The sequence below is a fragment of the Aquila chrysaetos genome, chromosome 6 (genome assembly GCF_900496995.4).
Source record: "Aquila chrysaetos chrysaetos chromosome 6, bAquChr1.4, whole genome shotgun sequence".
Taxonomy (NCBI): Eukaryota; Metazoa; Chordata; class Aves; order Accipitriformes; family Accipitridae; genus Aquila; species Aquila chrysaetos.
Genome location: NC_044009.1, coordinates 30,961,117 through 30,986,721, shown reverse-complemented (window position 1 = coordinate 30,986,721; position 25,605 = coordinate 30,961,117). Strand labels below are relative to the sequence as shown.

General features: G+C 35.3%; 1 protein-coding gene across 2 annotated transcripts in view; it reads right to left on the bottom strand.

Annotated features, from left to right (window-relative positions):
- Nucleotides 1-25,605, bottom strand: part of TLK1 (tousled like kinase 1) — a 72,314-nt gene that overhangs the window by 18,486 nt on the left and 28,223 nt on the right. For both annotated transcript variants that reach the window (XM_030016741.1, XM_030016740.2), the window contains exons 3-11: nucleotides 22,056-22,127; nucleotides 16,324-16,399; nucleotides 13,707-13,753; nucleotides 13,256-13,342; nucleotides 12,047-12,136; nucleotides 11,113-11,205; nucleotides 9,731-9,841; nucleotides 7,814-7,950; nucleotides 6,367-6,555 (exon numbers count right to left, since the gene is read on the bottom strand). In XM_030016741.1, the coding sequence (XP_029872601.1) occupies nucleotides 6,367-6,555; nucleotides 7,814-7,950; nucleotides 9,731-9,841; nucleotides 11,113-11,205; nucleotides 12,047-12,136; nucleotides 13,256-13,342; nucleotides 13,707-13,753; nucleotides 16,324-16,399; nucleotides 22,056-22,127 (902 nt within the window). The remainder of the gene's footprint in view (nucleotides 1-6,366; nucleotides 6,556-7,813; nucleotides 7,951-9,730; nucleotides 9,842-11,112; nucleotides 11,206-12,046; nucleotides 12,137-13,255; nucleotides 13,343-13,706; nucleotides 13,754-16,323; nucleotides 16,400-22,055; nucleotides 22,128-25,605) is intronic.

The window sequence follows — 25,605 nt, the reverse complement described above, 5'->3', positions numbered from 1 at the left end:
TCATAAGACTTGTGCTCCAGGCCCCTCACCAACTCGGTTGCCCTTCTCTGGACACGCTCCAGCACCTCAATGTCTTTCCTGTAGTGAGGGGCCCAAAACTGAACACAGTACTCAAGGTGCGGCCTCAACAGTGCCAAGTACAGGGGAACAATCCCTTCCCTGCTCCCGCTGGCCACACTATTTCTGATACAGAAGGCTATACATGCTACTCTTATTGCAAGTCTAAGGAACTAGAGTGTCTTGAGAATCACCAGTAGTTTCCCCGGAGGTGAGGGACACCAATTCAGATTTCTCTTACAGCAAATGCCAACATCGATAAAATTTGCAGAAATCTAATAAACTGTAAGACTTCTTCCTCCCTTTTAAATTTGGATGAAGTTCACCATAGTTTTCAGAATTCTAAACCCTGTGTTTATGGGGTCTCAAAAGTTGTTAATACAGGAGTGCATCTTTTCAGGATAAAACCTGGTGGTTCTGAAGCTTTCATAGAGCCCTTTCCTACTCCTGATTTCATAAATACTGAATTGTCACTGACCCTTTTCTGACTTGGCCAGGACAGAAGATTGAGTTGACCAGATATTCTCCAGGAATATTAGTGAAATCGCTGGATTCTTTTTTGACCACAGCACCTAATTTCCAGGAACCTGGAAACAGCTTCACAAGACTCTTTCATCAACCTTCTAGCCTATAATGTATAGAAAACACTCTGATCAGGTGAAAAAAGCATCCATAACCACGTCCTGTCAGAATTTGAGAAGGAAGCGATCCTTTCTTTTAAGAAGCATCATACAAGGTTACCCTGCATTTTTTTTCCTACTGGAATGAAAAGCAGCCTTGTATTCCAGTCAACAGACATCCCCAAAGACTCTGAAGGCAGTACAGTGAGGAAGTTTGCCTCCCCAAGAAAGGCAATAGGTCCCTTAGTACCAGATTTTGGGACCGAACGTTTATGTTCTTATCCTGGCAGAATCTCCTCTGGGTTTAGATAATTTATGTTACATCTTAAAAGAAGAGGCATTAAAGCAAATGTGCAGTGGGGTGTCTCAATAGCTAGGAAAGCTGGCAATGCATTCTCTGTACAGTCCAAACAACAGCAAGAAACCTAAAACAATGCTCTAATTCCTGCTCTAATACATCTGGACCTAACAAAAAGAGCATCAAGACCACGCTAGAAAACTCACAGCAGCATCTGACATTTTATCAATACTTCTCAAATAGCAAACTACTCTAACATGGATTAAGTTCTCAATTAAAAAAGGCAAAAGAACAATGCCAATGTGTATGAGGTTGAATATTATTCTTTCCAGATTCTTGTCTACAGTATAAATTACAAATTTGTGCATTTCCAAAAATGCAGATAGTAAAATTTGTCTTTCTCAGGAAGAAAAGTATTTAGGTGGCTCAGCAAAGCTGAACCACAAGTGAAACACACTGAAAATATGAAGTTTATGACATGACCTTCCAGAATTTTCATTGAACACTGAGAGCCCTAAAACCACAGATCCCCTGAAAAACTAACATAATATAGGAAATCTGGTTCTTTTTATAAAACCTCAGCTATCTACGCAGAGTTATGACAATGTGCCTAGACAGCTCTAGCAAGTATTGCCTTCCAAAAAGTTCTTAAATAGCCCTCTTGAGCACAGAGCAGAAGTTAGAGGTCATATTGAAAACATTAAGATTCGAAGTCACTCTTTCCATGTTTCCATGCTATATCCCAATAAATGACTGTTTTCCATTTTTCTATTTCCTTACAAATCTAACTCTATTAGAGGCACAGCATGATTCACAGCAATTTGAAACTCGTTACTGACCACCATGTTTTGGAGGAAGGCATATAAAATGCTGAACCGTACACAGACATAGTCACTTTAGATTTTGCTCCTTTACCTATGAAAAACAAAACTTTATCCCCTCATATTCAGAAACATCTACTTTTTATTTTAGAAGTAGGAGTTTATTACTTTTAATCTATAAATATACCATACTTTATATTCATATTAAAATAGCACATGACAAATAGCAGTAAAACAATAACAGCGTGCATGCTGTCTGTTTTCTGGCTACAGACCACTACCCTGCTGCGCAGTCTGAAAACACCCAGCCTAGAGACTACCTCCCATCAGCCCACTGCTTCCCACCTGCATCCACCCGCTGCCTTTTGCAGGGCAGTGGCACGCTGGAGGCACCTTCTGAAAACAAAAGTCACCTATGAGAGACCATCATTTTCCGCAGAAGGCATTGCTCCTCCATCACCTGAGACACACAGGTCTCATCAGATGTGGAGGAAGAAGCATTGAGGAGCACAGAGGAGGGACGTCAGCCAGAAACAGGCTGCGGCCATCCACTACATGAACTTAAGCTGGATAGGCAGGCTTGAGGCTAATCTGAGGAGCATTGGGGAAGAAGGGCAGCTGGGAGTAGGTTGCATGAATTAATAATGGTCCTGACTGGGATCTTTTCTGCTCAAAATTACTGTGCAACAAATGCTGTATTTTAACCGCCTACAGCCAAATGAACTACCATACACATGCAATGAATTCCTGAAGTTCCCCAAAAGCACTGGACATATTCTGTGCATGTATGTAATTTTCCTGTGACATGTAGGGCCATGGTGTGCCATCTTGTCGCTGGAAGAAAGTAGACAGCTTACCTGGCCTGAAAGACTTGATTATCACCAATTTAAACATTTTTTTTTTTAATTAGCAAAAATAGGCTTTCCAGTTGTTTAAGTGTTTTCATATCTACATTTCAAAGGCTTTGACACAGTATGCATAGGTAGACATAGCCAATCTTCTTTGCACTTTTTCCTCACAAGTTCAGACAAAACCTTCTTCTATGACAAAAACACTCTTACTAGTGGGTATAGAGAAGACAAAAACTCAAAACGGCCACGTGCTCCTTCGTTTTCATGATGATCAAGCATGGCACATTTACAACCCTCTCCTCCTGTCTTTTCCCAGTTGAAAAATCATCTTGGATGCATAGGCACAGCAGAATGCAGCCACGCCCCTAAACAGCCATACACACATCCAATACAAATCTTTGGCTACAATTTCTGAAGCGCTCCTTTTTCAGTCCACCCTTATTCCTCGAATTTCTAAAAGCATGGGCAGACGCTGACCAAGTCAAAGCCTTCCATGAGGTCTTTTCACCATTGTTTCCATGTTTGCCCTAGAAAGAGACTGCCTCAGGAAAGGAGCTGTCTTTACTTGCCCTGTAAAGCCCAGACACATTGCTGGCACTTCAGCCTAAAAAAGTTTCTGAAAATATTTTTATTTGTTCCACACAGAACAGAATGCTCCCTCTAAATGATGCATTTGTTCAGCTACAGTAACAAACTCTGCCAGCTCCCTCTGCCCTCCTATTCCAAACTGCATGCAGGGACAAGGATGCATGCAGACTCCCATGGAGGAACTGGGAAGCAGAGGAAGAGGTGACTGGGAAGTGAATATAACTTACATGGCTGAAGCTGCACACAGACTACGCCACCTAAACTAAATAAAAAGTTGCTCCTAGAAATAACTGTCTAGTGAAATAAGAGCTGCTTCCAAGAAGTGGGGACTAGCATTATAATCTCTCAAGTCTCCAAAGAATTTGGAATAGAGTTTTCGAACAGGTTTTTCCAGGGGTAAGAAGGCAACCTCTACTTCAAATAAATGTTTTTTCTTTACATAAATTTTAATTTATTCCTTTCATGTAAGACTAGTAAAATTACTTCACTCAGCAGAAAAGAGATCTCTCAAAATTGAAACTACTTTTTAGTTTTGGTTTGGACCACAAAAAGGGAAGGAATGATGAAAAACTAGGATGGTGGGTAGACTCATCTGCTGCATGTTATTTAAACAAACCCACTGTTCACTCACAGGACACTGGCAGGTGGCCACTTTTATACTAATAACTTCAGTGCAAAAATTTTGCTTTTAAATTTGTATCAGAGACCATAGTATATTCAGCTAAACTAAAACAATGCCCTTATTAAGAATCCCCCAGGCAACACCTTCAATCCGTTTCAAAACAGTTAATACCTGTTTTCAATAGGGCTTCAATAATACTGCTTGTTACAAAGCTATAAATCATTTTGTCTTGTCAATATCTGCAGCTGGAGACATTTTCTAAAGCAAACAATGCAGTGGTAGAGACACTTGTTGCTAACAACTGCTAGCAAGTTGTTTGTTTAAAAAAGTTCTGCCTCATCACTTGCATATATGTTGTACTGATTTGGTACTGGTTTAGTTCATTAATGTCAAGCAGCTCTGCATTTCCCCATGCCTCATATAAGCAGAGCCACTTCCATTTGGCTATACTAATTAAGATAATTACTTTTGAAGTAACACAGAACAGTGATAAGCACAATGTAATAGGAGGGAATCACATACAAGAGACGACAAATTAACTCTAAAATGGAAGTGCACAATTAATAATTGTTTTACCAAGATACACAAAAAGTATTTAATTCTGTACTGAGAAGCAGAGAGGAGTCAACACATAATGCCACTATACAAAATTATAATGAACCCTAAATACAAACATTTTAAAAACCCTTTCAAGTAAAGGCCTAAAAACACGATGCGGCTTAATGATTCTGTGATCTCAGGACACATTACAGACGTTCTCATAGATCTGAAACAAAATTTATAAACTTATCATATAGGCAAGCAATTGCATATCTAGATTATATAATGACCAAATTACAACACTTCAAGGAAAAACAGTTTTGATTCAATAACAGCTTACATTTATGCTAGCATTAAATACAAAAGGTCAATTCTGATTGTTCTCTTGGCAATTCCACAACCAGCAAGCATTTTCATGTGCCATTTAACACGTAACTGGTTAAGCCAAATGAAATGAAAATTTAAAAAGTTTTTAGTCATTTGGAAATTATTTAAAACTGCGTAACACAGGAAAATATTCAGAAGTCTATTATCAGGAATTCATCTTGTCCTACTTAATAATTAGAACATGTCTTCTGTATTTTTTCCCAAATGTGTATTTTATCACCTCCTAAAGCAGCAATAAGATTATGTAAATTTAACATGAAGACCTGGCCAGAAGCTGGCAAAGTAAAAGTTCGGTAATTTTTCAGGTCTTTTCCATTACTTAAATGTTACTTTTAGTAACGAGGTATTACATTCAATCAAAAAGGTATTTTTTAACATGATGGTAATCTTTACCGTACTATTCAGAAGTATTAATTATGTTCTAAGAAGATGAAATGTAGGCAGTAAGTATTAATAAAGAATCAATCTGAGCAATGACAACTCAGCTCTCTACCAAAATATACGAGTAACACTAATCAAGATTTGCTTACATTGCCAGCCTTACTACTGTATTTTCATGGTATTTTTGTCACAGCCAAACAATTTCACAATGTGAACTTTAAGAATGATGCATTATGCAAAACATATGCAGCTGTCTTTAAACTGATGGTCCAAACATACGTATTTTGCAGATCTAACCAGAGTAATTTATTTACCTCCCACCCCCAGAGGTATAAATTACTACCTCCACAAGTGAGAGGTGACCATACACATGTAGCCTACTTCTGCAAAGTAACACAGATTAATTCATTAGTCTTTTTAACCCTAGTTATTTACTTTTTATTTAACCTGTCTAGGAACAGATACACTATCAGCTTCAGCCTCTTGGCATCAAGGGCAATAACTAGTATCTCCAAGCAGCAACTCCTTAAAATACTCAAATTAAATGTCAAGGACACATCTGCCCGTGCCTTGAATTATAGCATTTCTGTCTGCAGGAAAAAATGTCACTTGAAAAGTGGAGAATTCTTTGATAGCTCTCAATTTTTATGTTTAAATGACAAAAAATTTCAACATTGTCAGTATGTGAAATGGGATCAGTAACTTCTGACAGTTGGTCTCAGGATCTAGCATTCAGAAGTGTGGGGGGGAATTTTTTTCCATTTGTTTTTAGACATGTCCTCAAATACTAAAGGCTGAAAAAACTTTTCTTGTTAGCTAAAGACTGTTACATGAAAAATGAAATGATCTCTCAGTAAAGGAGAGGGTCCTAAACCAATGTGATCAAGGAAAGTTCAATAGGTATCAGTGATATTACAAGAGTAGGAAACCAGATTAAGGACTCCTCTAGATCAGGAAAACAGAAGGAACATTGCATAAACACAGAATGGGCCTTTCTCTGGTGACTTTACCAAAAATAAACCGGGCAATTGTATGACATCTTCATACGCAGTGGTGCAAATTTCCCTAACATCAGCAAGTCGTCAGTGAGAATTTAGCTGCTGAATATACTGAGTGTCTTTTTATGCTGTTATTTGAATAGAACTCACACAGACAATATCTGAGAATTTATGTAAAAGACTGATTGAAATGTTAAACTTACAGCTGTGGTAAATTGGGTCTAACAAAGGGATCGTTTTCTGCCCCATTCACAGCTTTATTTTTCCTCTGCTTGGGTTCAGAATTGGCAGATGGTGCCTGAGAATTATTTGTAGTTGGAGGCTTTCGCTTGGCCAGGAGCTTTCTTTGCCTTTCAATGTCTTCCCTTTGTTGATTCACCCATTCTTGCTGCCTGTAAACCCCAAAAAAAGCTTTATTAAAGTTTCATCATTTTGCATTTTTTTAAAGAACTATCTTTTTAACTGATAAAGCATTAAGAGATTTTTAGAAAACTTACTGTACTTGTGAAAATGTTTCCTAGGAAAAAGAACACCAAACTTTTTCATGAGGTTGAAAAATTTTGCTAAAGTTTTGGCACAATTTACTTTTGAAATATGTGGTGGGGTTTTTTTTGTTTTGGGATTGTTTCGTTTTTGAAAGTGTTACACATGATTTCTGCACTAGCACAAGAAAAAAAAAAAGTATCTGAGCTGGTGGATACCTTTTATACCATCAAAAGAAACGTTACAGAGTCAACAGAGAGTACTTGATTTTTATAGGCCAAATATTGAATTTGATTTGACCGTTCCCAAATGAATCAACAGTTTGGTTGTATGGCAAATCATTACAGCTTTTATGCAAAACACGTATACAGACTGTTTTTAAGATTTTCTTAAAAAAACAATGCCCTAGGCAATCACATAATCCTAAGGCTACATATTGCCCTTAAAAAACTAAAATCTTGGTGAATTATTTTTATAGATATATATTTATATCTATATAGCTCTCCAAAGACTGAATCAGACTCGTTACCAAAGAACACCTTTTGAGGCATTGCATAATTATTTTATGACCATCTCTGATGGTCTCCCAGAGCCCTTTTCCTTGGCCCCATCTCTGCTGAAGTACCTGTTGCAGCAGCTCTTTTCCAGGTGGCTGCTTTCCCCCATCCACTTGCACTAGACCCTATCTGAGGCTGCCAGATTTGTCACTCCTCCTTCATGGCATTGAGGAGCCGGATGCCGGAGAAACCTGCTACAGTGATGGATGTGCGGGCAGCACCTATGTGACCAACGAGAACTTCACAGACCTCATCTGCCCCAATGATCACCAGTGATACATGGTTAGCTGCTTGAAAAATCACTGATTTAGTTTTATAGCTCTTTCTACCAGCTGAGCTGAATAATTAGGTGCTGCTCATTTAGTACATTCATGCTTTTCTAAGGATAGTTAAAATCAAGTGAAACCAAACTGTCTTTCAAAGACACTCAGCCCTTAGTATTCTCTCAATTGATTAAGGGAGTTCTGTACTGTAGTCTCAGTCTTCAAAAGGCAAAGCAAAATACAACATATGAAAAGCCGCTCCAATCCTAGAACCTTAGTAATAAAAAAAAATCCACTAGAGGGAACTAACAATTAGTGAGAATTTTAAGAACATAGCATTGACTAACTTCACAAGATTTTGAAATGCAAAGCCATCTGTCCACTGTTCAGTAAATGAAGCACCATGACGAACTGTTGTAAAATGCCCCAGGCGTAATCTGTCTTGCATGCTCTTCTCTCTGCTTGCCAGCTTTTCCTGTGTGCTCTAAGAAAACAACAAAAAAAAAAATCATGTTTAGTAATACTAAAGTGTTCAAAAAGTCTGTAAAACACTCAGTTTTTTTCCAACAACTTTCTAAAGAAGGGATAAGAGGAGAATAGATTAAAATATCTTTTATTACTTTACTCCATTTATTCTAATTTCTGCAGAACTCAAACATATGCAGTTGTTAGAATTGGTACGAGTGACGATTTGTGCACAAACAACAACAAAAAAAAAATCTGAGTTTGACAGTTTTCCTGTAAAGTTCACTGTTCTTCATAATTAACAAAACATTTTATTTGTAAATACAGCAAAACTAATAGAGTATCAGCATCATACAGCCATATAATTAAGATTATGTCTGTACATGTCTATTATATTAAATGAGCCTTCTTGGATATCAGAAGGAGTGCACCTACTATACTGATCCTGGAAACTCCCTTGACAGAGCATCTGTGTTACTACTTGTACCAAACTGACTGAGCTCAGGAAACTCTATGTGGGAATGCACTCCAGATAGACTTAACTGCAATCAGATATTCACTTACAGTAATAGAAGCAGGTGCCCTTCTCAGAACCCGTCACTACTACCAGAAGCAATCCCTGGGATGTGATAAATGACTGAGTCTGCCTAGTCTGCTTCAGCACAAGAAGAAAGAATACTGTGAACACCGCTGATGGACAGAAACTTCCTTAATTCTTACAAATGCTTGCTTCTTAAGAAGTGCCTAATGGCCCAAAATCACACAAATCCCCACCAAAAAAAAAAAAAAAAAAAAAGTGAGAAGTTGACAGAGTTAAGGATCTTTGTGCAAACAGACTTCTAGACTGAAGAGGAGGTCTGCATGGCCTTTCACAAAAAATGGCCTATGTGAGATTCTCGGTCTGAAGGTGCCCACCTAGTATCATGCTAAACAGATCTGATGCATCTTTTCCCTGCATTCCCCTCATGCTGGAACTTACAAAGGACTGCAATAACTTATTTATGGCATGCTAGCAAGGAAACTCTCCCTAATCCTCTAACAGATCAGTTTGTGTCTTTGTATCTGATAGCAGCATCTAGCAGCTAGTGTTAGGGAAGAGACCTGGCTATTTACCTTAAAACTTTTTTGTATCCTAATTTGTAATAAGCTCATTTTCTATTCACTTTTTCTTAGATTTTTTTTTTTTTTTAAATAAGGCTATTTTAAAGAAGAGGGAGAAAAACAAGGTATCCTCGTCTTTTAAGAAAATGCTGCTAGTTTAATTATAATTGGCATTAAATTTGAAATAAATATTTCTTTCATAGTAGTATGAAGGTAAATGGTCACTTTCATTTCTGTGTTTCCTGAGCTAACAGAGCATTTTATAATTTTACATCAAAAATTATCTCAGCCACTTAAGTGTCTCACAATGAGATTTTTCCGTCTGCTCTCCACAACAATGTTCAGAATTTTTTCATTCACTGTAATCTCATTCTTAAAGTTTGTCCAGAAAATTTGCCACATACTAAATTCTTATCTTTGACACTTTGCTATATCTGAATTACTCATGATGGGACACCCCCCTCCCCGCCCCTTAAATTAAAAAAGGCACATTTTCCACAATCTGAAAAAGGCTCAACATTTTATTTTGCCTATTCAGGCTTATAAAAACACTTACTGTCAGATAGAGACCACGCATATGAAGTTTCAGTCTCGGAGACTAATGTGAAAAAGTTAAAGTGAAAATGAAGGAATCATAATGGAGTTCTATAGCACCCTCACAGTTTTTATGACAAAGATTTTAAAAGCAGTAAACTTACCTTTTCAATTAGAAGCTTCTTGCTCATTGAAATACATTTGTTTAACCTTTCTTTATATTTTTCAAGTAGCTTTTGTTGTTCATCTATTTGTCTTCTAAGATCACAGTTAGCCTAATAAATATATAAAAAAATATGAAAAGATACATCGAAACACCATTTTTTTTAATCAGCTGTCACAGAAGATAAAGGAAGATAAAGATGAAGGATTTACCTTCACATGACTAAAGTACGGAACACGTATAAACATATATACGTATAGGCAAAATACTTATTTCACAGGTCTATCCCAATCTGTAGAAGGATGCCTTCCTTCCTTTTTTATTTCCTTTACACTGCGCTACATTCCATATTACAGAGCATTCAGCATATAAATAATATATGAAAGCATTGTACTGATCACTTTTCCAGTCCTCCAGTGTTAAACTGGAAGTTCAAATTTAGCTCCGGATCCTTTGTATCTGATTGCTGAAGTCACATGAAATCCTAACAGTTTTAATTTAAAAGGAAACAAAACAAATCACAATGATAAAAGTTTCAGTTATTTGAGTAGGAAGTTTAACAGGTTCCCTACGTTCCAATTATATTTAACTTGTTACCTAAAAAAACCAGCAGCAATATTATTTTGTTTAAAACTAAATGATTTAAAAAAAAAAAAAAAAAAAAAGGGCTAGGTTTGTCTATCCCATACTGTTGAACATGTGCTAAAACGTACAATCCTATAGTGTATGACTGCACGGATTAATATATACTTGCCCACATATAAACACTAAACAGACTATGACTTGTGAATACAGCGGTTTTTGTTTCATATTTCTATATATCACCTCTCCATCACTTCTTTCAAGAGCACAAGCATTAAGATTTTTTTCTGAAAACAGGTCTTAAAGCACAGTATAGCATAGGCTTCTTATTAAATTTGTTATTTATTGCCCATAATAATTTCTGTCACAATCACCTCCATTCTGAAACCGCCAACAGTTGTCTCACTGATAACTACTATTCACAATGAGAACCACAAAAGAACACCTGTTTCGTGAAATTACATTATGAACTTAAGGAATTAATCAACTGCCTGCAAAACAGCATCAGCTTTCTTTGTACCTTCAGAAAGTCTATAAACATATTTAATCATTAACAAGCCATAGCACAGAAGCAGGAAAAAAAAAAAAAACCAAACCCCTATGCATTTCATTTTATAGACTTCTCAGATTTTCAGGAAAAAAAAATTTTTTACAAAAATTAAAAACTCATTTCACCTTGTAATTTAGGTAACTCCAGGGTTATTTTTAAAAACAAGGATTACTAAAACATTTAAAATATTTACCTCAGATTCACTGTCTGTTGTTCTGAATAAATATCTTTACCCCATGTCTAACACTTACCCTGAGTAAGTCATCTATACGACCTTCTTTCTTTTCCAAGTCTTGATTTTTATTACTTTCTAGTGCAGCTAATTTCAGCATTGTGAGATCAGTCTAAAAAGAACATTTTCAAATATTTATCTTTTCCTTTAACAATTACAGCATTATTTTTCTCACGTTTGTTACGTAGAGAAATAAACTACTTTCAAATATTCAACAAGACCAGCACATCTTATTTTCATATGTTTTGAAAGTGACATGGCATGTTCTTATTCAAAACTGCTTTCCCTCTTCGTGAGGACAACTGTGAACAGCTGGGACAAACCACTAACAGTGTTAAAAGATTTAATCACTAATTAAAAAGTTACTGTTCACAAAAAAGCATATAAAACAGGGCAAGAATGTAAATGTCAGCTAATTACTTCAAATTCTCTGTATGTGGTCAACAGGTGAAGTAGCCTTGTTCTGACTAACTTGTGAAAGATAGAATGATCATGTCAGAAATGGCAGAGAGGATAAAACAGTTGCTTTCAGCTTTTAAAAGTCATGACAACTGTATCTTGATAATTTTGATTACCATCTCATTTTTCTTCTTCAATGTCATATTTTAAATGCAATATGACAACAGCAGCTGTCACTTCAAATACTGCCTGGAAGAGCAGCCTCTACTTCTAAGATCACACAACAGCTAAAATCTTAAGCAAAAGCCTACCAATGACATGGTCATCAAACTCATGAAGTGCAACGTTGGAAGCAGACCAACTGCAGAATACAAAACTAATCAGAGATTTAAATTACGAGCTACCAAACTTAACAGAAAAATGCTTTGGCGGATTGTAAAAAGCAAAGCTTTTGAAAGCCTTTAAGAGTTTAGAAGAAGTTGAAAGACAAATATCTATCTGTTTTTTTCTACAGTCTGAAGTGATATAGGATAGCTCTACTCAAAAATAGTTACCTGAGTAATTTTAAAAGATAATTGCTTTGGTTGTGTGATAGGGTGGTCCCCGAAAGCTAATGAAGTAGGAGAAGGACTATTCTGTCGAACCTGGAACGCATGAAGACAAAGGATTTTAGATACCACTATAATATTCAATTATGAACATAGCCTTGTTTACAACTCTTGGCAGGAAAATCATATCGAATGGAGAAATAAAGTCTCTTTATTGCAGAAGATACTACTTGGAGCACTGCATAGAGAGCTATCACTATGCTGTTACATATCACTTGCAGTTTAGAAAGGATGCAATATATTCTCTGAGAAAACTAAGATTGTCACTTTTGGGAAACAGACTGAAAGATTTAATACAAGACTGACATAAGGCAATGTCAGTCTTACATAGACTTATTCTTCTGATTCTAAGCTTTCACAACTCAAAAATAAAGTAATGTCAGTTATTTTTGGAGTGGTCATTTGCCATGGGAGAACCAGAAAGGCGAAGCTAGTGCAGATCAGAAGACAAATCCCGTTAATGAAACTTCCCCAAACCCACTAGTTTGTGTGAATGGGACTGTTTTCAAGCCAAATTCCACAATCTGTATTACACTCCATACTGTTAACAAGAATAAGAGGATGCCTGAAGATGAAAGTACATGGAATATAAGCTGAGGTCTACCAGCAGAGAAAAATCCTTTCTATAACTGGTAGAATCTGTTTGGCCATTTAGAATCACAGGGGAGTATGCTTAACACTGAAATCGTGTACATGAGGAGGAAAAAAAAATTACTTAGCATGACCAACAAAGAGAATTTTAGAACAATACAGGCAAATTACGTGTCAATTATTTAAAAACTTACAATTTATCAAAAACTGAGCTTTTAAAGTTCCGAGTTAGGCGTTCAGTTTCCTCATAAGTAACAAAAATCTTCCCCTTTTCTGTGTGAGGCTTGTGAAAAGATGTCATCAGAACATTTTAACATTTATTCAATATTTACATAATTACTTTGTATTTAAAATTGATGTTTTAAAAAAAGAAGTCCCAGCGTTAACAGAAAATTTTAGTTTTAATATTTAACTTGATCCTTTTTTTTTTTCTGTTGAAAGGCAAAGCCTCCTTCCCAGGATTCCTTCCTTTGAAAACTCTTCCCTGGAATATAGATTCTTTTCAATTACTCTACTTTTAGACTGTGAAAGTATCTCCAGCAATTACAAAGTTCACAAACTTACAGAAGAAGGAGCGGAATGTGAATTCTGAGGAGATCGGATTGCAGGAGGTACACCTCGCACTGGACTAGAGCCGTTTCCACCTTGGTACTGTAGAGAAGATATGGCCCTCCAATTAGTCAATCTTACCAAAATACATTATACATCTACTGAATGATACAGCTCATCTGTACACAGAATTTCTAAATGATATTGTACTGCTTTTATTAGTGTAGCCTTTGGCCATTTAAAGAAAAGCATGAAAGAAAATGGGTTTTGTATTTTAGCTCAGGCTGCACCAAGAGACCACTGCATCTCTAATTCAAGGTTTAATACTCATAAACTGACATAAAGAAAAAGCAAGTATCCTCTCAAGAAGCCTGTCCATTACAAGCAAACATTTTTTAACATCCAAAAAAAGCTGAAAGTAAATTTTAAAGCTAAAGTAAATTTTACAAACACACAAAAACCTTACCTCAAAATAGTCACTAATCTTGTGACCACGTCCCCCAATATTCTTTCCTGAAACAAATACATTAATACATTAGAATTGATTAAATAAATCACTTATAGATGTGTCTTACATTTTTACCTGAAGAGTAATTATAGCAAAGTCTTACCACTTGTTAACTGGTTTTCTTTGATGTGCTAATACGTCATCTCCCTATGTAGATAATGAAGGGATTGGCCACAACAAAGAGGTTTGCATATTCAATTCATTGAGAAATCAGAAATTAAGTCACACTTCAATTCCTAAACCAGATTAGTGCAGACTTAGCAGTAAGCCTAGACCTCTTCTAGATAACAGGAAATTCATCTCTCATCCTACAGATCAAACCTTTAGCTTTAAGTCCCTCCCGTTTTCAAGCACCATCTCAAAGTTCACCAACTTCCAAAATAACAAATTAACCAAGTCTACAAACATTATCTGCTCCATGTGAGTTATTGTGCCCAAATGTTCAGCCCAAGGATTTCCCTAAGTGCCAATAATAGTGTGGGCATGGAGGATGACAAGCATTCCCATTCCTACCAACCTGATTATGAATCTGCTAACTCACAAGGTTAACTAGGGAGATTATAGAGCAGAATGAGAGAGTAGAATTTCTTTTATCTTAATCTGTATTGAGACTTCAGGACCACCCATGTGAATTAATCTTTCTTCAACATGAAGACCTGACCCATACACGGCATTCCAGAGATTGCACCAATGCCTTACCCAATGGCATGAATGTTTTCTTCTATTTGGCCCTAAGATAAATCTTAAGACTGTATATGTCTCTTATACAGGCCAGACTACCTGTTAGGAGACATCTTGAAAAGAGACCATTGTTCAAAGCTTTTTTCTTTATAGAAAGACATTTTTGCGATAAATTAGGAGATCATTACCCATAGGTCTAAAAATGTAATTTTGGACTTCTTAGCAAAGATTTTCAAGCTTTTCTATTGCTTCAGCAATAGCATTCTTTCTAGTCCGACATGCCTCTATATTGTCACTGCTGCATAACTTTGTGTCACTAAGAAATACCACGAAGAAAGAGAAACATTTGGCAGCTCTTTTTGTGTCAAGACTTTTAACATATTTAGATAAAATAATTCAAAGACCTGGAACAGCACACAGCTAACTCCTCCAGTAGTTACCCAGTTAGTGTACATAGCATTGCTACTGCCCTCTAGCCAGTTCTTTACCTACCCTATAATTCTGCTAGTGATTTCTGTCTTCATGCTTAATTCTCATATATTGCTTTATCAAATTAAAATTTGCTTTCATCCAGATAAATGAGACAGGCTGCATTCCTTTCAGTATAGAAAAATCTATGTTACGTTACAGAACTCTGCACTGAGGAAATACATCAAATTATTTTGGCACAGCCAATTATGAATAGATTTACACTGATTTTATCCCACTTTCCAATTACCTCCATGTTCTAAACAATACTTTTCTTCAACATTTATGGGTTATTTTGCATATTACAAAGTCAAAATCATAGGTATGCAATATACAAGAGATGTATTGAAAAAAGGAACAAGAGATCCAACAGCAGTATTTGCTGTGCTTCAACTGTACGGTATCACTCCAATACGCTGCAGTTTCCTAGGCCAGTTCCTTGAGAATACTGCAGTGCAGACTATTCGGTTTCACTGTTGCTGACAGTAAAATAGTAATTATAAGACATTATAATCATGTTGTCTATGCCAAAAAGTTCCTAAAATTACTATCATCTCTAATTTCAACTCTCATTGGTAGCAGGAAGGATAGGCTACTAGAACAATGGAAATAGGAAATTTCATTCAAGTTCTTTGAACAAAGCAGGTCTCTGTGAAGCAACACTTACAAAGAAATTAATTTTAGTCAAACTACATCATTCTTTTACTAATAGCATGTTACATCATGAAGACTTCTAGATATGGAGCCCATCGATATGTATCTGAAGTGACATTTCCTAGCTCAGTTAGAAACCAAAAAAGCTAATACAGTTGTTACCAAAACTATTTCCTTTCCCTTTTTGATGAATTTTTGTCTTGAGGTTAAATTTCCACCATTCCTCCCCCAAAAGTCATGTTAAAGAAAGGAACGACAAAAACTATGCTTTGTAAGTATTAAACTGGAAATCGGTCTCATCCCAATTTTCCCATCCCTCTAGACAACTACACTGTACAATAATCCATAGAAAAGGAAGAATAAAATTCAATTTTTAAACATACCTGAAAAACAAGCAATCAGATATTATAATCTGTAATCACTTCGCCCCCCTACCTACTGAAAAGAAATACAAACCACAAAGGTATTTTGGATGAGAAGAGCTGCTACAACTCTTAAAAGTATACAGAGTTGTATCATAGCTGCAAGTTACACACAGAGTAGCACACAATTCTTATGGCCAAGTACCAGCTCAATTCACATTTTACTTGCCCATGCCTTCCAGTGACAAATGAGGGTGGGGGGAGCAGGAGGATACATAATTTACCATCCAAAACCCAACACGTCTTATGCAAGCAAAAATACAGAATTTTTAAGGCTGTCAAAACCTTTTGCATTGTAATTTGATTAAATACATGCAATAACTATCTAATTCATTTACATTTTAGTTTACCTTGGCTGCTTTCACTCTGAGTGTCTGCTTTTCTTTTTCTTCCTCTAGAAGGTTCTGACTGTTTCTTCTCTGGCGTCTACAAACAACAAAAAGAACACGATCCAACATCAGCCTATTTATTTATATTATTGCTACATTATTATGAAATAAATTTAAATCCTCATTCATAAAATATGATTTCACAATTCAGCGGGGATGTAATTTCAGATCATAGTTAAAGTGGATAATATGATCCTTAGTCAATCAGATAAATACGTTTTCTAGCTTGTATTTAAGGAATTGAGAAAAAATTCTTAAAATAATTTCCCAAAAGGCAATTCTACATATTAATTGTTAAGCAATTATACCTTTTCATCTATTCTGGGGTTTATGAACACCCAATTTGGTTTCACTTATAGCTACATTTTGCCAAGATCTTCATATTATTGTTGTGGGTGTTTTAAAGCTTAATACTTAGTGAAATAAGCTGATTCTTGACGGTGTTTTCTACACATTGCCACAGTATGAACACAAAATTCTAGTGCTTCAATAGGAAGCCAATAACGTTATGCATTTTCGGAAGTGCAGAAGTCATCTCCAAACATAAACTGTAGATTTCTAGAATTTGCTTAGGATTTAAAAAAAAAAAAAACAAAAAAAAAAAACAGAGAGAGCAATTACTCAAAATTTTAGTATCTTTGCACTTAGAAAGTGTTGTTGTCCCTCCCCATTATATCTCAAGAAATAAAAGACAAACATCAATGATAAGTGAAAAAATACAGATCTGTTAAAAATTTAATCCAGAAATACTATATATAGTTGCCCAGAATCTACAATCAGCATGTACAACACAGATAGCAAGAAAGGGCTGCGATCAGAAGCATCTCTAAATTATATTTTCTTTCCCTTGATCTGAGGATTCAAATCACTTAGTGTCCCCAGTGTAAGTTAAATTCTACAAGCTGCTTTGGTTCAAGGAAAAGATACTGCAGCTGTGCGTGTATTCAGCCTCCAAGGAGCCTCATACTAGTAACTGGAGAAAGCATAGAAGACATTATATGAATTCTGTTTTACAGTCAAGAAATCAATGGTCCCTAATATCTCGGACTAAATTTGAGATCAGTGATAAGATGCTTCATTTTTTTATGACACCATCATAATCAAAATTCAAATTTCAACCCATCACTAAAAGCATTTAAAGTACGTTTCAGTTCCAAAATCTTCACATGGGTATCTTCAGATATAAATTTACTACAAATATCCCAAAATATTTATTTTGGCAAAGAAGCACTTTAAGTTTTCTGCGATCCACAGAAAATTATCAGTCTTATAAAAGAACAGTCAGGACAAGAAAGGTCTTCCTTATCTATACCATGTATTTTTTTAGAAGTTTTAGCTCTGTGGATAGCTTCATAAAAACACCTTTGGAAGTTTTACAGTTGTAACTGTTGTATTATCAGGCTACAAATTAAATTCAAATTACATAAATTTTATTTTAAATAAACTCTTCCAGCCAAAATCTGCATCTTTTACAGTGCTGTCGTACGTTAGCAAACTGTGCAACACAGACTCCCAGAAACGAATTTATCTTAAGACTGTACGATTCTAAAAGCAGAAAGCATAGCTTAGAAATATTATTTTAATAATTTGCAATTACTGCCAGGTAAATAGGTAACATTAAGCTATCTTTCCACAAGACTAAATTGAAACTATTTAACTAAGTGTTTCCATGTTATTCTTATTTTCCAGCTTTCAATTTTGCAGTTATCATTCTAATGTAGTCAATTTTACCACCCATATCAAGCAAAAAAAAAAAAAGTTGTTTAAAAGCTAATTAATGACTAAACATTTAAGATTTCTCCACCAAAATTAGTTTCCACTTGCAGTGACTGATGTCTTGTATTTAAAAACCAGATGTTTAAAGAGGTTTATAGTTTTAAAACTGAAACTCAAATAATTCATAAATGTCTATTTCCTTAAGCTCTTCTGATTTCTTTCAGTGTTTAATTTAACCTTCCAAACTTAAAAGTATTAGCACACTAATGAGGTTATTAATGAGGTTACCCAACAAGGGCATGTTCACCTTTTCTAAGCGCAAAATTCACATGGTAATGTACAGCATACATCAATCACTATAAAATGTTCTCCAAAATCCTTTCTAATGAATGGAATCATATGAATTACAAGAAACTGAAGACTAATAGGGCTGAGGAGTATCCTCCTGATAAATGAAGATTGAAGCTGCTTTCAGTCACTTCAGAAGGATTTACATATAGCCATGACTTAGATTAAAACCCCACTATTTCATAAGCAAGACAAAATAGTTTTGAAGTTACCTAAAGTTAGATTGTAAAGCTATGTTAAAGTTACCCACAGCTTGGCATATTAGCAGAGCCTCACGCATCATGGTCTTGATCCTAGTTTACCCCTCAACTTTAATGTGCTTCCCCTGAGTCTTCTCTTCACATTTATAGTTTTAAATCTTGGCTTTTCACATCCTTTTTTATAAAATAAACATTTCTAAGTACCAATTCTCAGCTAGTTAATTTCCTTTTAAAAACCTCTCAGATAAGTATTTTTATACATTTTATTTATAGTTAAATATCTTCTACCATTATTGTAGAACTGGTAACAGCATAACTCAGGAAGTTATTTTTGCAGAGGAAAAAGAAAATAAATTAAAACTGTGTAATAAAATCAAAGATTTTTTTTTTGTCTCTCAACACTTAAATCTCCAGTATGCTTAATAGTTATGATTTTTTAGTTGTTAATATTTTCATATGCATAATGAACGAGTTGATAGTTTTCCACAATTATTTTCTTCTAAATCCTACCCTCCCCTCAAAGCTTTACAACTACAGCAAACAAATACAGCAGTGCTGTTTTCCTCTGCAACACATTATAAATTCCAATTAGAACAAACCTTTAGTTACTTCTGAAATTACATTTATAATGAGGGCTCTGTATTATTGGGAACCAGAGCAACTAAACAGCTACAAGCAAGGAGAGCAAAACACTTAAATAACTAATCAAACTGGACAAATGAAGCCACCGACAAAGCTGTCCTCCTTTAAATAATTCATTATCTACAGAGAACAGAAAATACTAGTTATAAATAAAAGAATGTATTTGTAACCAAAACAAGGAGGAGTAATCTACTTTAATGAGGAATGGTGGGGACTACCAGAAGCACTTGTTCACAACCTGAGGTAGCCAATTTAGGATTTATCTTAACTACAAGCAGCTAATACACATTCAAATTAAGACCTATGTACCACAGCAACAAAGCACTTAATAAAATAACGTATACATTTAAAAAGAAAATGGAATACAGGTCTGTATATTGAGATCAAACATCCAGCTAATGTTTATTGCTCACAATGCTGAACTGAATCCAGAATAAAGCCTGGTTTCAAGTTACTTTGCAGATCAAAGTTTACCTCTGTGAAGTATCTCAATTAAAACTATTACTCAGAGAAGTTGCCCCTCTTCATACATCCATCAGACAGAAAAAAAAAAGACTACTAAGTTCTAATAGTTGTATTTTCTGCAATCCTGTGTGCACAAAAATAAATTAAAAAAACCCCACACACCAGAAAAACAAAAAGGCATGTATGCCTTGCTTTGAAAAATAAGTGTGAAAGACTTACTTTCTTTTACTGTGCCACTTAGTGATGAAAGCATGGAATGATGACATGAATGTACCATCACAATTTGATCAGAAACTGACATTCTTGCTAGAAATTAATTTCAACAATTCTGAGATTTGCATTTCTACATTTTTTTTTCCTCCCAAAAGCTATTGTAGTACAACAGTTTTCTCTTAACATCAAATGATGGCACTGCTTCTGGTATGAGTAAGTCTTTGTATTTCTACACTACCATCCACAAGAGGAATTCCCTACTATTGTGAAACCTTCACTGTCACACCATTAAAAAAAAAAAAAAAAAAAAAAAAAAAAAACCACACAAAAAAATCGCACAACCTGTTTGCAATATTAAGAACTAAAGTGTACTTTTTAATAGGATTACAGCATGTAAGGAAGCAGATGTTATTTTAAGAACAAAACTCTAAAAACTTATTAAAATATTTGATATTACAATTGTAATTTAATTTAAGTGAATGCAACTGACAACTTCTGAAAATGGATCAAGAAATCATATTTCATTATTCAATGTCATTAAGACTCATCTTTCAGAAAACAGAAGAAACCTGGACCACTGTGCACTGGAGATCTCTGCAGGGACTTCTTAGAAAAAAAGTCTATTTCTATTTTAGAATCCAAGTCTTAGAATATTAAAAAAAAAAAATAAAAAATTATCCCTACCCAGAAACATGGCTTGAGGTTAAAACACCGTGCAGAGACTGAAGATATGGGTTGAACTTTCAAACTTACATGCCTCGGAAAAACCTTGCCTCTGTATCTCATGTACACAACTGTAAAATTACATTTTTCTACACCAAAAAGTTACTACACATATAGTCAGTGTTCTGAGATCACTCAACTACTGCCAGACACATTTTTGCATCAAGGAATTGCAATAATGCATCGTAACCTTCAGTCTACTGCAGCACATTTCCATTCTCACACCTACATCAGAACTGCATCACTGCAACACTGCCCAAAGTATTTCTAGGAAAAGCCATGAAGAAAAACAACAGGCAGACAGACTCTTCTGGTGAAGACAATAGTCTATATACAATTGAAATAAAAACCCAGCTGGGAAAGGCAAGGGTAAAAAACATAGCAGAGTCTTTTTCAAAGAGAAAAACATGAAATCACAGATACAGAACATTTATTTATAAGGTATTGGTCTTGGGAACCAACTACATTCACTTGCTGGTCAGCCCGGTATAAAAGCAAACATCAGACAGTGTCTCATAGTGACTGAGCAAATGAACAATTTGGCCCCAAAATAAAGCTTTAACATGTGAGAATAATGTCAAAAGCACATTCCAAACAACTCTCCCTCCAGCATGACATGTACTCAAACACAGGTCTAGTCTGGGTTTGAAATACGCACTTGCTTACAATGAGTATAATCTTATCGATGCAATCTGTGATATACATAGGCAAAACTGTCAGAGGGACTCACCGACCCCAAAAGACATAAATTGTAAGAGCTGCATTAGTGCAACTATATCAATGCTGGTCACTAAGAGGAAAATCTACTCTGGGAAAGTCTGCACTCTGCATATTAAAACTTAATAAGAGTATGAATCCTTTTTTGGATTATGAAGTGGTACTAGGTAAAAAAATACACAGTGACAACTGCAGCTTTTACAAATGCAGATAATAGCTACTGTCTGATCTTGGAGTAAATCCACATTTTTAAAGAAAACATAGCAAACTAGTTTCTAGAGTATTTTCAAAGATGCAGCCAAAGACTAGTCAAAGTTTATCTGTGCTGATGAAAACCTTCTTACTTATTAAACAAACGACACAGCAAACTGTTTAAGCATTTTCAGCTCCAAAAGCTGTATGTATCCTCACGGCATGACTACACAGATAACAAAGAAGCAGAAGCAGTTAGTTTAATGACCAAAAATCCAAAGAAACTTTTATGAAGGCATATCTCCTCCTTCAAGAGATGGTATCTTTTACTAAAGTATGCTTTTTCCTATCTAGCTGTGTATTTTGCATTTTACTTTAAAAGTTTCTATATAAAGCAAGGCATCAAAGTAGAATATAAAATTATTACTTGTTAGCATCAAAATTTTAAGGTAGTATCAATCTGCCCCATATACTTACCTCTGATTCCTTATCACTTAAAGATCCCAAGCTTCCGAAACTGTGATTTGAACTTTCGTTATTTGTTGAGGCCTACCAAGACAAATAAAATACTAAACATTATATACAGATTTATAAAACAGCTAATCCACTATTATCACTCACAGTTTTAACAAGTAACAGTAATAAAATTTCATGCTTGCGAGGCAAAATTGATTAACTGTAGAGCACTTGTGACTTCCAAGGGGGATAAGAAGTTTAACAAGTGGATGTTTTGATAGGGCACAGTAAATTCTGTATTTCAATTGCTTTTAAGCCAAGTGAAACCCTAGAACATTCAAAACCGTTTCAGTCTTATTTGGGAACAGCAAAACATCCAATGAAAAACCCCACCAAATGATTCCACAGAATAGACTTAAAAAGCCAATATTGCTGAAGAGCTGAAAACTACAAAAAATTTTCATTTTTCAAAGAAGAAGAGGGTTTAATTCTCTCCAAGACAGATACTAGGCTATTGAATAGATTAAAAAAACAAACAAACAAACAAAAAAAAAACCTCTGCAGTGACAGAAAATTACAACCTTTTGACAATATTATTCTACATTCTTAAAACAAACCATTTCCTCAAAGTAACAAATTTAGACTAGTGAGGAAAAAAAAAAGATTAAAACTGTGAAATAGTCTCAAGTTACAATATTTATTTAGAAATTTTCTAAAGCTAATTTATTCAGAGATCTTTTGAACGCAGAATGGCAACAAAGATATTTTATTGAAAGAGTCTGTTCCACGTTCACATAAGAAAAAAATGACATCAGTTGAGCTTCTTTTTATTGAAAGAAAAAATAATCTTATACCGCTGTATTATTCTCTTCCATATAGGAAGGCAGAATGAATATTTTGAAGTGAAACAACAACTAGTTCCAGGCAAACACTCAGCTTGCTTCAAAGCATTAAAAATTCCAGCACTGCATCAGTTTGCAAGACAATACTGATCTGTGACATCTTCTGAATAACTAGATCATCTCTGAATAAAAATTTCTGGAGAAATGTTAAATAAAACCACAGAATTTCCATGTGAGTTTTCCCCACGCAGTCTCTAGTATAGAAATGCCTCTATGTAGTTCCTCCTTGTGATGTCTCAGTATCTGGTCATTGGAGTCAGCTAAGACAATAATCTCAGTAACCCATATTCATATTTCTACCCTTGCTTACTGAAAAAGCTTGAAGATGATGTGCTTCCCCTCCCCGCCCCCCCAACAATTCCAAAACTCTTCAGCAAAACAGTAGATAGGGTAGGCTTTCAAAATACTAGTCCAAATAAATAAGAGCCCATCTCAATTTAATTACTAAAAGAATAATGACCAGAATGTTTCAAAAAATAACCAGTAAGTGCAGCTGCAACCTCTGCATTGTCTTGCTAGATTAGGAAAATGAGAATTTGGTACATGTGGATTTGGGTATGTATGCAAAGAGGAAGTTTTCTCATTTTTGCCTTCAAAGTGAAAGCAGACCAATGGATCATATTTATACATCACATTTTGCCAGTTACCTCTGCACATCAGATCAAAAAGGTTTTATCAGTTTTTTTAATAGAAATCAGATAAGCCTCTCTCAAAAACCCCCACCAAGACTAAAGACTATATTTAAAAAAAAAAAAAAAAAAAAAAAAAAAAAAAAAAAAAAAGCAAGCATATTCCAAACACAGCCCAGATCAGCTCCTACACTTCATGTTATCTGCTTGGATACACTGAATGGTCAGAAATAAAAGAAATACAAACAAAACTGATATAATTGCCATTTTACTGATGGTGGGAGAAATCGCAGGATTAGGTATTGGTATTCACCTCTACCTCCCTGCCTCCCAAAACCAAACAAAAATTAAGCAGGAAAAAAAAGAGATATTGCACTGTATACTGAAGATAATTTGTGGAATATTTCTGGTTAAAGGCAAGAACAACAGTGTCTTAGGTGAGGATCTGCATCAATCAGAAGACAGTGGTAGTAGTATCTTCTGCAAACAATTATCAAATAATTTGGTAGCATTAAAAAAAAACCCAACACTTTATCCTACTATCTGTTTGGAAACCAACTGGATAAGATACAGATATCTGTTCAAACAGATCTTGGAATGTGTCAGGGGCAATAAATTTATGTTTTACATGGTAGAGTGAAAAAGAAAATCAGCTGTTTTAATTTTTTTTTTCTTGCTAATTTGGATGAACAAACTGAGAACCTGAAAGTGGAATGTAATTTGGCTAAAAGTGAAATCAGCTGAACCGACAACAAAAAAAGCCTTGAACAGATTTATGGAAATGGTAAGCAGCAAATCAACACACAGGAGATCAAAGTTTAAAGAAAAGGAACCCCAAGAAACTTGATAATTACTTTTTAAGAAAATGTATTACACACATACCAGTAGACAGATTCTGAGGAGGAAAGACTGGCAATAAGGCCAGGGACCAACACAGCTGTATCAAAAACTAATAGAAGGGTTTATAAATACATTGACGTTAAATGAATTTAAAAGAAGATACAGATCTAGTCATGAAAAAGACAAATCCTCATTTGAATTATGAGCAATTACCTGAGCAATTACAATGAGCTAATAAATCAGGGGAGTAAGTAATGCTAGAGAACCCAAGGAAGAAACAAAGAAAGATGGGCCAGAACTACTGGGTTTGTCTCTAACTAATTTTAATCATAAGACATGGCAAGTATATATTTTTGCAGTCATAATTAGAAGGCAATTGAATAAAAAGAGAAAACAACAGTGCCTCAACCACACTGTGTCAATCCAACCTGATTCCTTCCCCTGACCATTTAACTCACTTCTTGGTTAAGATGGTAGTAACAGACGTGATATGTCACCTTTTTTTACAGCCCTGTGACAGTTACCTTCTGTCCTGGTTTCAGCTGGGATAGAGTTAATTTTCTTCTTAGTAGCTGGTACAGTGCTGTGTTTTGGATTTAGTGTGAGAATAATGTTGATAACACACTGATGTTTTAGTTGTTGCTAAGTAGTGCTTATCCTAAGTTAAGGATTTTTCAGTTTCCCATGCTCTACCAGCAAGCAGGTATACAAGAAGCTGGGAGGGAGCATAGCCAGCACAGCTGACCAGAACTAGCCAAAGGGATATTCCATACCATAGAATGTCATACTCAGTATATAAACTCGGGGGAGCTGGCCAGGGGGGCAGATTGCTGCTTGGGCATTGGTCAGCAGGTGGTGAGCAATTGCGTTGTGCATCACTTGTATTTTCTTGGGGTTTATTTTTCTCTCTTTTTTTTGGTTATATTCCTTCTCATTACTATTATTATTATTATACTAATAATATTTTATTATTGTTATTATTATATTTTATTTTACTTTAGTTATTAAACTATTCTTATCTCAACCCACGAATTTTACTTCTTTATTTCAATTCTCCTCCCCATCCCACTGGGAGGAGGGAGGAGTGAGCTATCAACTGCATGGTGCATAGTTGCTGGCTGGGGTTAAACCATGACACCTTCATGTCACTCTCAAAAACAACTTAAGAAGGTATGATGGAAGATCACAATGCACTGATTT